At 34.1% G+C, this 16,000-nt stretch overlaps 2 protein-coding genes and 1 long non-coding RNA gene across 3 annotated transcripts; 2 read left to right on the top strand and 1 right to left on the bottom strand.

Annotated features, from left to right (window-relative positions):
- Positions 1-576: 576 nt before the first annotated feature.
- LOC125199681 lies at positions 577-1,081 on the top strand. The gene is made up of 2 exons (XR_007172617.1): positions 577-643; positions 768-1,081. It is a non-coding gene; the product is annotated as an uncharacterized LOC125199681 (long non-coding RNA).
- A 2,699-nt stretch (positions 1,082-3,780) lies between these two features.
- Positions 3,781-6,909, top strand: LOC125199679 (uridine nucleosidase 1). Its single transcript, XM_048097618.1, has 9 exons — positions 3,781-4,056; positions 4,761-4,876; positions 4,989-5,048; positions 5,632-5,814; positions 5,904-6,008; positions 6,122-6,218; positions 6,318-6,425; positions 6,505-6,640; positions 6,720-6,909. The coding sequence occupies exons 1-9, from the start codon at positions 3,981-3,983 to the stop codon at positions 6,826-6,828; spliced, it is 990 nt and encodes a 329-aa protein (XP_047953575.1). The 5' UTR covers positions 3,781-3,980; the 3' UTR covers positions 6,829-6,909.
- A 6,342-nt stretch (positions 6,910-13,251) lies between these two features.
- On the bottom strand, positions 13,252-14,469 carry LOC125199680. The gene has a single exon (XM_048097619.1). The coding sequence runs from the start codon at positions 14,467-14,469 to the stop codon at positions 13,252-13,254; it is 1,218 nt and encodes a 405-aa protein (XP_047953576.1).
- Positions 14,470-16,000: the final 1,531 nt, after the last annotated feature.

Here is a 16,000-nt window from a genome sequence, read left to right as displayed (position 1 = left end):
AGTAATATTTTAACTCAGAAAATAGTATGTTGAATATTATTATTATCTTAGCAACGTCTAAGGAAAATAGTGATAGATATTATAAGCAATGTTGCTTATTTGCTTCTGTGGCTCTGCTTGTGCACATTAATGTGCCTTGTTTGGCTTAAGGTGGTTATAGTTAGTTGAGCTCACATATTGATCTTTAGCCTCCTGTAGTTGAAGCTTCCTCATAGTATTAGTTTGTCATTAGATATTACCCGTGTATAACTTGGAAAAAGAGGATGAATAGACAGCAACATCATGGATCATTATGGATTGCATAAGTATGGAACTCCATTCTGCTGTGAGATATATGACATCACATTTGTTTGCTTCATATGTTTCAAGAGAGTATAGAAGCATTTTGTCTATTGAACAGTATGAAAGAAGTCTCAGATATATCCAACAGCAGTGCCTTCACGTTAGATTTTACTAAAATCTTGTAGACAGTAATCTGGAAAACTAAATAAGAAAATATTGTATTCTCTATATTTTTTTCGCTTATCATCAAGTTCTAAATTATTTCAGAGATACCTGAGCATACAGTGCTTCAAATGCTCCTCCAAATCCTAAAATACGTGAAGCTGCATGAGAAATTACCGGAGCCAAAGTTTGTCGTCTGGTATTACCCCAGTGGAAACAATATAGCTGATGCTTTTGCGTCTGTTATATTATCATGTTACAGAATGAATTCTGCTTTTGGCTGTTTTATTCCATGGCCTCTTATAATCCTATGCCTTATGCAGGTCAGTTGGGGCAGAGATATTTTGTGCTTGTAACCCTGTGGATTTGAAAAACAGGAATAGCAAATGAACATGTTAAGAGGATTAAAAAAATGCTCAGAGGAAGAAATGTCACTTTGAAGGTAGTAGGGTTTCTTTTTTGTCTATTATGAAAAGAGCATTTTGTAAATTCGTGAAGTACTATGTAGGTAGGCATGAGTAAGGAAATGTGGGATTAGGTTTTTTATGTCAAATATTGGTAAATGGTCACCACAGCCACATGAGAACCCATACTCATATATTTCTGATGTGGTTTATCCAATATTTGTCTAGTTTCACGGTTTTGTTGATTTCATTCCACTATAAATTTAATACTATCAGAAGCCACATATGAAGTTTATATAAAAAAATGGAACATTTTAATCCTTCTTTTAGTGTTTGTGCCACCTGCATGGCTCGTTTATTAATAATCCTTGGGTGGGTATAGGATATATTCTGGTTTCTTTAAAAGGAAAAAGAGACTTTGTTTTTAATTAAAAATATGCAAGTGCATACACGTGAACGGAGTGTTTTAAATTTGCTCTTATCTGTTAAAAATTAAAATTGATCGACAAAAAGATACGTAACGGCCTATTTCTCTTTAGTCTTGACCCATATGCCTCACTATTTTTCTCTTTAAAGACACGATTGGAATTGGAATTGCAATTTACCAAATTCAGTCTGCATTTCTTCATAGTTAGGCCGTTGACTGCGACAATACATATTTTTCCTGCGAAAAGCCAATTGACAATGCCCTTACTATTCCACCAATTAAATCGTTCAATTGATATAGAATTTCTATTCTCAATTGCCATTTCTACATTTAGGTCATCCACGATGGGGGACTCTTCTACATCCCTCTAGCCATCATCCCTCCGTTAAATCACCGTTCCTCTCTTCTGTGCCCTAGCCATGCATTTCTCATTAATTTCCACTATCCATTATTTTAACTTCAAATAATTGTATTAATAATGAAATTAATTTTAAAATTTAAATTTTTTATAAGTGCTTAAGTTGCGCTTCCAAATTTATTTAATGATGTAGTCACAGTGAATGTTCGTCAATGCTGAATACGTGGAGCAGCGGACGTCCTATGTCGAGCAATTGTATATTCATCTCCCTTAGGATTAGTGACACTGCCTCCATTTACATTTGCATAAAAGCATCTAATATGGCATCGTTGTTTGAGATCTGATGCATTTTTTTGATAGAATTTTTGTGGGAGGAAGTATATAAAATTGAAAGTGAAATACTCCCTCCGTCCCATAAAAGTAAGGACATTTTCCTTTTTTCGTTCATCTCATAAAATTATCTCATTTCCATTTATTAAAGAGGGAACATCTTTTTTAGTTACGAACTTTGCCAAAGTATCATTTTAGGCCAACTTTGAAAATATCATAGGTCCATCAATTTTAGGTTATCATTTGAACTTTACTAAATATCATTATAGGACGAAAATACCCTCGATAACTTAAAGGGTATATATTTTTAATAAACTTATAATATACTCATATTTTTTATAAATATCTTTACAATATATTTTTGACAAATTTTAAAATATAATTTGACCTTCAATATTATCACTTAATTACGTGACATGCAAGTAAAATTGCTTTTCTTCAATTTTTTATATTAAAGAATTTTAAAATTGTATAAAGAACTTTTCTTTATTAATAAAAAATTAAATAAGGATCTTTTCTTGCATGTCACAAAATTAAGTGATAATATTGAAGGTCAAATTATATTTAGAAAATTCATCAAAAATATATAGTAAAGATATTTATAAAAAAATATGAGTATAGGATAAGTTTATTAAAATATATACCCTTTAAAGTATCAAGGGTATTTTTGTCCAGAAAAACTTGGAAATAGTAAAAAAGTACTTCAAATGATATTAACCCATGGTTGATGGACCTGAAATGATATTTTCAAAGTTCACGGATCTAAAATGATACTTTGGCAAAGTTCGTGGACCAAAAAAGATGTTCCCTCTTTATTAAAACTACTCCCAAACTCATTACTCATATACATCAATTTACTTACAACTCATACCATTATGACCCACTATTAAACACTAATATAATGTAGGTCTTGTTATCCACTAACACTATTTTAACTATCATTTTCTCAACTTTCTTACTTTACCAATTATGCATTAATTCTCGTGCTATCCCAAATGTCATTTTTTTTGGGGATGAGGGGAGAGTATGATGGAATTTATAGAGTTTGAATTTTGAATTTGGGGTAAGAAGATTAAAAAACTATCCCACCTGGTGTCACGCTCACAACGGGCGACGAGCAGAGCACATTCCCTGCCACGGATCACGAATGGCGCCGCCGCCATGACACAACATCTACCCTATTATGGATGCTCTTGTTCATGTAGTTAAATGCCACCTATGTACATATTATTAAACCAATTAGAAAACAAATACTCCCTCCGTTCCATAGTAATGGAGGCAAAACTTTTCGGTACGGAGATTAAGAAAAATTGTGTTAGGTGAGTTAAGTAAAGAGAGAATAAAGTGAAAAATGAAAAAGGTAGAGAGACGAAGATAGAAAAAAGTAAGAAAGAGTAAAGTAGGTGTGGAAAAATGTGTTGACTTTTACTAAAAAAGGAAATGACTCTATTACTATGGAACGGACAAAAATGGAAAAACGCCCCTATTACTATAGAATGAAGGAAGTAATAAATCCCCACATTAATCTCATCATCAAATTCAAACCCCCAATTCCTACTTCATTCTTTGTGCATCGATTTTGTAAAATTGGTCGTTGGTTTGGATAATGTACCAGCCCAAGCCTAAATTAAATTTACTACTATGACATTGCACGCATCGTAGAATTATTCGCAAGAACAAACATTTCTAGGCCACAAAGTTCATAAACAAGAAACATAAAATCGAATATCCAGAAAAGCTAATCAGCAACTGCCACCTGTACCAGCCACATATAAAATTAAAAAATTGTTTTCGTATGAATAATGGGTCACATGGCGTTACGAATAATGATACGTTTCTAGACAGACTGAATTCCAGCTGACTGTTTGTTTAGCTGTGCATTTTATCTTCTTCTTTTTTTTAGTTTTCAATTACGAGATCTTCCAAATCATTACGCTTATATAATCTCCAAGATTTATTCAGAGATTCACCTTTTATTTTGTGATAGTTTCAATCGAATCCGCCAAAAACTGTGGTGATGTCGAGCGTGATTTCAGGAAATTGCTGTTCGACGAAGCGTGAAAAGCTTATCATCGACACCGATCCCGGCATTGGTTAGATTCTCAACCCCGCTACTGTTTATGATTCTGCTATTCGATGCCTTTTTATTGATGTTCAATTTCTTCCAAATGTGCCATCTTTCCAGTTCTATTTGAGTTCGGATTTTGAGGTTCAAACTTATGGCCTTTTGATTTCATTGATCCAATAGAATCTGTGTGTATGTGTGTGAGAGAGAGAGAGAGAGGGGTCCAATTCGCCTCTGCAAAAAGTGAACTAACTGATACTAAGAGATAGATAGAACTCCATGTGGATGTAGGGTAGATCAAATCTATCTAATGGAAGATATGTGGTACCAGCAGTATAATTCAATTTTGAGATGTTACCCCCAATTATTTATCTTACTAAAAGTTGTAAGTACAATTTAAATTGAGAGACAATCTCTTCACAATTCTGCTTTCCTGGCCACTAATCTACTAGTATTATCTTTTTGAGTGGAGATATTGAGTTTTAGTTGATTTCGGCCTGCACATATCTGTATATATATGGCTCATGTCAAGCAGTTAGATGTTTGACTTCACAAGTAGGTATAACAATCAGACGTTTGTTTTAATTTCTGAAATTCAAGCTTCATCTTCTTAAGTAAGTAGGGAATCATGGAGAATACACACATATTTATGTTAAAAGTGCAAGAGTCAGATGGTTCTTTAATTTGAGCGCTCAGTGGAGTTGTAACAAAGGATGTTATATTGAATTTCAGATGATAGCATGGCGATACTAATGGCATTTCAGTCACCTGAATTGGATATATTAGGATTAACAACAGTATTTGGCAATGTCAATACAGAGGATGCGACCCATAATGCATTGCTTCTGGTATGTCCCGTCGTGTATTCAGCTTCATTATCCTTCTTGGGTGCATGCTTAAGTACCTTATGTTTTGGATGTGTTTGTGATCTATAACTCTATTTGTTGTGCAAAATGATAGTGTGAGATTGCCGGACGTCCAGATATTCCAGTTGCAGAGGGTAGTTTTGAGCCATTAAAGGTAAAATTAATGGCTTCATTTTTATGTGATTTACCATCTTAACTATCAAATTCGCAATATTTGTGGTTTCATTTTGCATTTTTAATTAAAAGTAGCTACTTTGCACGTGGTACTATTGGAATTCAATTTTTTTGCCCCATCACACTACATATTTAAGTGTTTTTATTTTTTCTCCTACTTGACATGTAGTCTCTTATACCATTTGGTGAAAGCTAATTTGAGGATATTGTCTATAACTAATTAGAACAGCCAAAAACCAAAACGAGGAGCTGGGATTGATGCTATATATTATGCATGTTTAAGAAAGCTCAAATGGAACGGGACTGTCTTGTGACCAAGTAGTTAGTGTGGAACTGTTCAGTACACGTCTGTTTTCCTGAAACTCTCTGTTGGGAAAAGGTTGGGTGTCAGCCTCCATTTTACAAACTATATCTCGTGTAACATAAACTGGCTCAATATCTGTGACTGTCATACTCTGTGAATTGCCAGTGATCACCGATTCACAAAGTATGCTTTGATGTTATTTTTTTACATTAATGTTATAATATGCTCAACAGCCTGACAATAATGAAATACGGTACAGAGAGGAAAGCCACGCATTGCTGACTTTGTCCATGGTTCAGATGGATTGGGGAACATTTTTCTCGATCCTCCCAAATCTGGGAAATGTGACAAATCTGCACCTGAATTTTTGGTCGATACGGTTTCTGAATTTTCCGGTGAAGTCTCTATACTTGCTTTGGGACCTCTAACAAATATTGCTTTGGTAAGTGATCTATTTGTCATTGATCCATGATGTTCTGATCGGCTCAATGGTAGTACTTTATAAGCAGGTCTTCTTTTTCCTCTATTTAGGCTATAAAAAGGGACTCGTCGTTTGCTAGTAAAATTAAGAGACTGGTGATACTTGGTGGAGCTTTCTTTGCATTAGGAAATGTCAATCCCGCTGCTGAGGCAAATGTATGTAATCTGCTCCTTTTATTATTTGTTGATAAAGGCTAATGTGGAATCGAGTTATTTTGAGGTGTGTAAATTCTGTCTATTTATTTGATTTGCTCCTATGTGACTGCCAGATATATGGAGATCCAGAAGCAGCAGATGTTGTGTTCACTTCTGGGGCTAATATCGATGTTGTTGGCATAAACATCACAACGCAAGTCAAACTGACAGGTTCTGATACCTCTCTCAAAATCAACTAAAGCTCCAACTATCTCACTGTTCCATTATATACTATACAAGTAATATCCCATTTGAACATCTCGTCTTCAGACATGCACCTTGAAGGGCTAAGGAAGTCGAGTGGAAGGCATGCACAACTTATATGTGATATGTGCAAGTTTTACCGTGACTGGCATGTTAAATCTGATGGAGTTTATGGTAATCCTTCAGTTATAGCACACAAATTAGAATTCATTATTGAGTTTCATTCTGACATCAGAAATTCATTTTTACACAGGAATTTTCCTGCATGATCCTGTTAGTTTCATTGCACTAGTGAGACCTGATCTTTTTACATTCAAGAAGGGAGTTGTAAGGGTCGAGACACAGGGCATCTGCGTTGGCCATACCATAATGGATCAAGGACTAAAGAAGTACGTCGCCTCTTTGTTCTTCGTTTAAAAATGCTTTCTTTGTGAGGTTATCTGATTGTGTGGAAATTATTGAATGCAGCTGGAATACGAGCAACCCATGGACGGAGTTCACCCCCGTGTCTGTGGCGTGGACAGTTAATATAGAAGGAGTTCTGAACTATGTAAATGAAATTTTAATGAAGCCCTAGCTCTTCACATCAATAATTTGTTGTACATTGTGCCAATTTATTGCTATTTGAAAAACTCTTGAACGCAGGAATTCATTTCCAGTGCTGCTGCAACTTTATACTCTTGATTTTCATTTGCCAAATATGTTCTCTCTCAGCTGTAAAGTAAATATTCTTCAACATGATTTTTCTTAATTTTTAACACTCATTTTTCTCAAGTGTGACTTAATGATGCCTATTAATTGCTGCACGCTTACTGTACTTAGGGATGAAAATATTTCAGTTTTAGATGAATAACTTTTTTTAATCTTTAAGAAGTAGTACTACTTCATAATTAGTTTTAATCTTTCATTAATTGTTCATTTTAGGGTTGACAATTTTTTATCTAACACGAATCTGCACGAAAAATAATGAGCTTGGGTCCAGCTTTATTGGGTTTGTGTCCTTATTGGGTTGACCCGTTAAAAACTCCATAATTTCGGGTTGAGTTCGGATTGGATACGGATAACCCAATAAGAAATAATATTACTCCCTCCGTCCCGCTTTAGCAGTCCCATTGACTTTTCTGCACTCGTTTTATAAAAATGATAATAAATAGTTAAAGTGGAGAAATAATAAAGTAAAAAAGAGAATAATATAGAGAAAAGTCTTATCTACATTATTCTCTTTTTTACTTTATTATTTCTCACTTTAACTATTTATTATTATTTTTACAAAACGAGTGCAGAAAAGTCAATGGGACTGCTAAAGCGGGACGGAGGGAGTATCTTTTTTTAATTTTTTATTATTATTTTAAAAAATACTAATGCTTTGCTTTAGTTATTTAATTTTTGTAAATCAGGTTTAAATCGTGAAAAAATGATTTTATCATGTAGATCAAGTTTAAAAAATAGATTTAATCGTGTAATATCAGGTTTTACTCGTGTAATATCGGGTTCGGATCGTTATCATATCGTGTCAGCTCTTATTATATTGTGTTGTTAATGGATTCAGTTGGGTTCGGAGCCGAGTGTGTATTCAGATTGACAGTTTTCCTAATAGGTCGGGTTCAGATTGAGCTTTATTGAATTGAGTCATTATCATATTGACTCGATAATGACTCAATCTACACGATTTGTCATTCATGTCACCCCTAGATCATTTAATAAAAAAACTTTTTATCTCCTCATTCTTTTGCAAGGCTATTAGATGATGCCATGCGCATTGAAATCATCCATATATTTGAGGATTCAAAGATGAGCATTTACTTGTATAATAAGATTGCAACTCATTGAAATCATCCATATAACTGAATCGCTGACTTTTTTTTTAATATGTGATGTCATTTAATACTAACTGTATCAGTTGACAAATTGCGCCTCCATGCCTAATTTTGGCCCAAATTCATGAATCACAACATCGAGGTGAAGTGATCAATCTAAATTACTAAAAATTGGGTAAGCTGAATTATATTCAATTTAAGCCTGAATGTTTGGGCCTCATATTGCTGATTTAGCAACTTGTTTTGCTTGAAACAAATATTTCATTCGTCTCTTAAAAATAAACCACATTTATCATTTTGGTATGTCCTTTATAAATAGATTAATTATATATAAGAAAATCTTTTTTCTCTAATGAGACTAGTGTCATTCATCATTAACAATATTCCAATCACTTTTTCTTTCAATCTCTCTCTTACTTTATCAGTTATGAATTAAAATCTGTGTTATTTGTTATCTATTTTTTAGGGACTGATACTAATTTTGGGGTAATCATGTGGGAAAGGGGCCAAATAAATTATAATTCATGAATCACAACATCGAGGTGAAGTGATCAATCTAAATTACTAAAAATTGGGTAAGCTGAATTATATTCAATTTAAGCCTGAATGTTTGGGCCTCATATTGCTGATTTAGCAACTTGTTTTGCTTGAAACAAATATTTCATTCGTCTCTTAAAAATAAACCACATTTATCATTTTGGTATGTCCTTTATAAATAGATTAATTATATATAAGAAAATCTTTTTTCTCTAATGAGACTAGTGTCATTCATCATTAACAATATTCCAATCACTTTTTCTTTCAATCTCTCTCTTACTTTATCAGTTATGAATTAAAATCTGTGTTATTTGTTATCTATTTTTTAGGGACTGATACTAATTTTGGGGTAATCATGTGGGAAAGGGGCCAAATAAATTATAATTTTCTCTCTCAAATTTCATTTAAGAAAGCTATTTTACAAAGTCTCCTTATTAGAAGGCAATAAATAAAAGCATACTTGAACAAATATACATGTCAACCACCTGCATCAATATTTTGACTCCGACGTTGGAGCATTTCAACCTCTTTCATGATTTTGATCGTCAATATTAGCCAAAAAAAAATAAAGTGTTGATCGTTTCATGGATTAGTAATTTAGTAGTACTACAATTTTGCTGGGGATGGGAAGATGAATTATTAGAATTATAGAGTCAAACAGATAGTGGCTACACAATTATTTAATTAATTAACACGTCAAGTATTAGGACCGACTTTGTCAGCTCATATGAATTATATGAAGCAAGTCAAATGTCAGAATTATTATCGTCGCGCCAATTAATAAAGCAGTTAAACCACCTCTCCTTTTCAAAAAAGTTTAGCGAAAAATTACATGGCCATAAAATACTTTGAAATTTAACTCAAGGAGTCGACATAAAAAATGCATTAATTTAAAGTTAGTTGCTAGGACAGGATTATAAATATATAATGCAAACTCTATATATTGTACAAATTGTAAATTATGATCTGGAACGTCAAATTTCGAGATTTGATGTTAACATATGATAAATAACGTCAACAGAAAATGTGAACTTTTTCAACCGATTAACATTGTGTTGACATTTTCTGTTAACGTTATTTATCATCTGTTGACATCAAATCTTGAAATCTAACTATCATAATTATAGTTCGAAGTTTATAAAAAAAATTAGTTTGCATTTTATCACTACCTTCAAATAAATGGTTTATTAATTTAATTAGGTACATGGAGTTGTGCGAGCTGTGAAGTAGTTGTATTTTCCAAATTCCGCCTTACTCTAATTGTTACACGTACAATAAGTTTCCTCTCAGTAAAATTGAACTTATTATAATTAAATGCCATTTGTTGACAGTTACCAACCCATTGAAAAATATCAGTTTGAACGCCCGCCAAAAGACTAAATAGATCATTCTAATAAAATTATCAAATATTTATAAATTTAATTTTTCAATCACCTAATCACCCTATACATTCGTTCTAATATTTGAAAATTAGTACTAATTAATTTGGTATTTGGCTGAAACCCATGGAAAATGAACATATTTATGATCCCCACTCATACAAGTATAGCATCACATGTCATTTTCAAAGTACCCAAAACTATAGTATTTGACACAAATCAAAATAGATGGTCATGTATCAAATCGATGTATTGATTTCATTATATTTAAAGAATTAGTAAACCATCCATAATATGGCACAATTAATACTACTTGAAGCAACTAAACTGCACCCACTTCAACAACTACCAAAACCAAAACCAAAACCATTAAATCAAACAAAATCGCACTACATATATACCCCAATTAGACCTCAATCCCAAACACCAAAACCATATATATCCAATAAAAAAAGAAAGAAGAAGACATCCTAATCAAACATGAGGTCGTCTACAACGTTAGCCGAGGCCATTTCATGGTACACAGCACTATTATTGGCCATGATGCTAATGCTAAGCTGCTGCGAACCCGGGGAAGGGGGCGAGGCGGGCCATACGTTCTTGGACAGTAGAGCGGCTTGCGATGAAATATACGTGGTCCGACAAGGAGAGACGCTGCACACGATAAGCGAAAAGTGCGGCGACCCGTTTATAGTTGAGGAGAATCCACATATCCATGACCCGGATGATGTTTTCCCCGGTTTGGTTATCAAGATTAATCCTTACAAAAATAGGTATTAATTAGTAATATTAGGTTAGGTAGAGCTTCTCCACCTCTATACATTCTTCTTATGTCTTTCTCTTTTACTTTTTTCTCATTTTCTGTTGTTGTTATTGTTTGTGTATGATAGCCTAGCGTGTGATCATATTGAACCTTTTTCTTAGGTATTTTTGAATACAGAGTTTTAAATTGATTTTATGCATCCTAAAGGGGTTGTGATCTATGCAAGATTCAGTCTTATTGCAAAGCACAAAACCAAACATATAGAGGTCATATTTAGGTCATTGTTAATTTATTTTTAGGTCATTTTAGTAAGATGACCTAAAATGATCTAAAATGACCTGAAATTCGGATTTTATAAAATGATTTAAAAGATTATTAATAACCATCTTCTATTGTTTTTATTAATTATTGACCATCAGATTGACAAATCTCATTGTTAGGATCTGGTCTGTGTTTTATATTAAGATCAAATTTTGTTTTGATCACTTTTCTTGTAAATGGATATTAGCTAAGAACGAAATATTCTTAAAATTCTAAGTGATTCCTTATCATATCGTTTTAATCTACGTCTTCCTCAAGATCAAGACACTTCATATAAAATGGGACTCCATGGCCTATTGTTTAATTTACGTCTTCCTCAAGATCAAGACACTTCATATCAAATGGTAATGCTTAATTTCGTGCATATAAATAAAATAATTAAGTACTATACATATTAAATTATATAGTGATACTATCGATGGACCACAAATTTTACTAGTGAAATGTCAATAATCTTTGTAATTGGAATTGCATGATTGCAGATATCATTCTCATTTTCGATTCCTAATATTAGAGACAGAGATGCATAATCGAGTGATCACCACTAGTTGCATGATTGGGCTTATATAAGTTTAAAAGCATTTAAGCCCAGTATTTGGCCCATTGTTTTACCTTAATCTAGATTGCAAATTGAAGCCCCCTTTTAATTTATTTTCCGAAAGGGGAAGTCCAAGACTCAACATAAAGATTTACAGCATGTTCATTTTTGGTCATAGAATTCTAAACATGTGTTTTTTATCATTCCTATCAAATATGCACTCAGTCAGGGTTTAATTTTATATGCACTCAGTCAGGGTTTAATTTTATTCAATTTTTTTTTATCAACGTCAGTAGCCTGAAAAAGTAAATTAGCTCAATTTACAAGTGTAATTCTATTGAGTACAAAATAAATGATAATCACGTAAATCTCAACATTTCCCTCGAGCAGCTTTGAATTGTTGTATTGTAATTAGGTTATATATTGGGTTCATTATCAGAAAGCCTATGAGGATTCGCTTTAAAATAAGCCCAAGTCAAAACAAGTAACGGTGAATGTAAGCACGGTCATGATATGACTGTTCATAGTATTAATTGTTTGTTCTCAAAATTTAGAAGTTACTATTCCCTCGTCTCATAAAAATAATCTTTTTTTTTTCATTTTTGTCCGTCCTATAAAAATAGCCTCTTTCTATTTTAGACAATTTTTTATCTCTTATAAGGTGAATTCCATTCTCCACTTAATAATATTTCAATCACTTTTTCTTTTTACATTTTTCTATTTTACCAATTTTGCATTAAACTCGCGTCGTCTCCAAAATTTCTATTTTAATGGGACAGATGGAGTTTTTTTTTTTTTTTGATTAAGCAAAATGCTCAAGCCCAGAAGGCGAGCCGGAAAAGTACATCGAAACTCGACAAAAGAGGGAGGCAACCATAACAGTACCAACCCCCTCAAACTACCAGCAAACAAATCAGCACCAAAGACAAAAAAACACCTCCCAAAGCACTCAACGGATGAACCCAAACAACTCAACTTAAAAAACAAACAACCAACGGAAACTACCCATGAAACTAGGGGTGTGCATTCGGGTTTCGGTTTGGTTTTTCGCCCAAACCGAACCGAACCCGAAAAACCGAATTTAGGCTAAAATTGAAACCGAACCGAACCGAAAAACCGAAAAACCGAAAACTGAACTTAAAAAACCGAACCAACCCGAAAAAACCGAAATTTTAAAACAAAACCGAAAAAAATAGTATATATTAATATACATAATTTATTTTATTTTATATACTATAATAGAATATAAATATATATAATATAAAATTAATAGAATATATATAATATTTATTCTATAAAAATATATTAAAAGAATATATATTATATATGTGATATAATATACTAAATTAATAGAATAAAAATATATAATAATATATTTAAAACATAATTCGGTTTTTCGGTTTTTTTTCGCCCAAACCGAACCGAACCGAAAAACCAAAATTTTTGTATTTTTAAAACCGAACCGAACCGAAAAACCGAAAAAACCGAACCGAATTTCAAAATTTCGGTTTGGTTCGGTTCGGATATTCGGTTTTTGGTTTTTTTGCTCACCCCTACATGAAACACAAAAAGAAAGCAAGAAAGCAAGCCTAACACCAGAAGGTAGCCACAAGCAGAGGAAGGCTAACAACACCTCAAGCAGCGCTCACCTTAACAATCGAATCTCCTGCCGCCACGGAACCTGGCCACGTCCTTTCATCCAACTTTCAAGACGACAAAAAAGTCGCTTCTTCTCAATCTCCCAAATGGGGTTGAAATTTTGAAAGGCAACCTTATTGTGGATGTCCCATATAGACCATGAAATGACATAAAACATGGTCGTCCAAATCCTCTTTTCATGATCTCTAAACGGGGCGCCAAGCCAGGAGAGAAGACATGCCTTTGGTTGATTAGGAAGACACATGGAGATGTTCCATCGCTCACAGCATGAGTACCATAAGCTGCTGGATATCTTGCAACCAAAAAAGAGATGTTCAATAGATTCCGGTTCCTCTTTGCAAAGCACACATCGGTCATCATCAATCCCTTTAACTCCAAATCGGTAGAGTCTGACTTTAGTATTGAGTTTTCCATGGAGGATAAACCACATGTGGAGTTGTGCTCGTGGTGGTGCAGCATTTCTCCATGCAAGTATTCCCTGGTGTGGTGGAGAGCTAGCGATCTCCAGCTGCTTGTTGACCTGCAATGCAAAGTTAGAAACAGAAAACAAACCAAATTTGCCACCAGACCAAGCCCTCACATCGCTCGTATTTAATCTCAAGGGGGATTGATTCACAGCTAGTAAAAGTTCCATAAGCAAATCCTCTTCCCAAGCGAACAATTTTCTTCTCCATTTAAACTCCCACCTCCAAACTCCTCTCTCCCACTCTCCCATATCCATAATAAGATCATCTTTCTGTTTAGACAATCCAAACAGCCGTGGGAACAAAATTCTAAGGCTTGTATCCCCTATCCATTTATCAAGCCAGAAGCTAGTACAGGCCCAATTCCCCACTTTTACTCGAATTCCTATATTTGCAATCTCTTGTATTTCTTTGTTAAAGGTCCCAAAATCTGTAATTTGCCCCCATATGCTTGTTCTGCTCTGCTTCTTTCTCTCTTGGAAATCACCGAGATGTTTAAACTCATGGTTTGATTTGATAACATCCTTCCACAATGGTTTTTGGTCATCTGCAAGTCTCCACCACCATTTGAAAAGTAAGGCCACATTCTTCAGAGAAATATCACCAGCACCCAAGCCTCCCTGATTGCGTGGTTTCTGAATGGTATCCCATGCAATGAGGTTCCCTCCATTGTCTCCTTTTTTTCCCAATAAAAAGTGTCTCTGAAGCTGAATGATGCGGCCTACCACTGCCTTGGGCATACGAAATAAGCTTACATAGTACATGGGAAGATTGTTAAGGACTGCTTTGATGAGGGGGACAGATGGAGTACTACCTAGTAAGACTTGAACTACCCAGAAATCTGGCAAACTTTGTGATCCACGAAAATGATTTACACCCCATTGTGTGGTTGGTTTAGACTTTTATGGCAAACAAAACAATAATGAGCATACACCAACATGTAGGGGTAAGGAAAAATACCGTAATACCGAAATAGCGCACTTACCCTACCAAAAAATACCGAAAATACCGATTTTTCGGTATACCGCAGTATTCGGTACCGTATGATACCGTACCGTACCGAAAGATTTCGGTATGGTAACAGTATCAATTTTCCTATATCGCGGTATAACGGGGTATACCGAATCCTTGGCGCATAACGAAAAATCAGTATATGCTGAAATATTATATAAATATTATATTGAAGTTAATATATTCATATTTAAAATAGATTAAAAAGAAAAAATCTCCGAAAATCCTACTTTTAAATATTTTGTGTATAAAATAGATTTTTTTTTAAAATGGTATTATGGTATACCGTACCGTACTTCGGTATAACTCAATAACGGTAAGGTAACTGTATAACAAATTAACCATACTGAATGTTTGGTATATAACGGATTGCAATATACCAAAATTTTGGTATGCTATCGAATGATATTTTGTCATACCGTAGTTTTCAGTATGGGATATGGTATGACGTAGGACTGGCAATTTTTGACACGACACGATAACACGACACGAACCGGCACGAAATTAATGGGTTTGGGTCAGAGCTTATCGTGTTCGTGTCCTTATCGGGTCGACCCATTAAGGACACGAAAATTTCGTGTCGTGTTCGTGTCGTGTTCGTGTCGGGTTCGTGTTATCCGTGTTCGTGTCGTGTTCGTGTTATCCGTTAACACATAATATTTTAATATTATTATTCTTATTAACACATAATATTTTAATATTATTATTCTTATTATTTTCATTTTTCAATATTTATTTTCGTGTCATTAATGGGTTCGTGTCGTGTTCGTGTCGTGTTGACCCGAAACGGTTCGTGTCGTTAATGGGTTGGTGTCGTGTTCGTGTCGTGTTCGTGTTTGAGGGTAGCGGGTCGTGTTCGTGTTCGTGTTTGAAGTTTTCTTAACGGGTCGTGTTCGTGTTTGTTGTTATCGTGTTCGTGTCATTATCGTGTCGACACGATAACAACCCGACACGCACGATTTGCCACCCCTAGTTCTCTCTCATCTCTCTACCTTTTTTTCATTTTTCACTTTATTCTCCCTTTACTTAACTCACTTAACACAATTTTTCTTAATCTTCGTGCCGAGAAGTTTTGCCTCCATTACTATGGAATGGAGGGAGTACTACACTAAAATACATTGAAAAAAAAAAAAAAAACTTGGACATTTTTCTGGTGTTGCACACAACTTTTTACTGCGACGTGTAAATCTACGAATTTTCGAATGATTTGATTTTGCACACGACATTGAATCATGGAGTACCAATTACCATAATTAACTA

Source organism: Salvia hispanica, unplaced genomic scaffold (assembly GCF_023119035.1).
Source record: "Salvia hispanica cultivar TCC Black 2014 unplaced genomic scaffold, UniMelb_Shisp_WGS_1.0 HiC_scaffold_627, whole genome shotgun sequence".
Taxonomy (NCBI): Eukaryota; Viridiplantae; Streptophyta; class Magnoliopsida; order Lamiales; family Lamiaceae; genus Salvia; species Salvia hispanica.
Note: the sequence above shows the minus strand (reverse complement) of the source record. Positions and strands in the feature narration are given on the sequence as shown.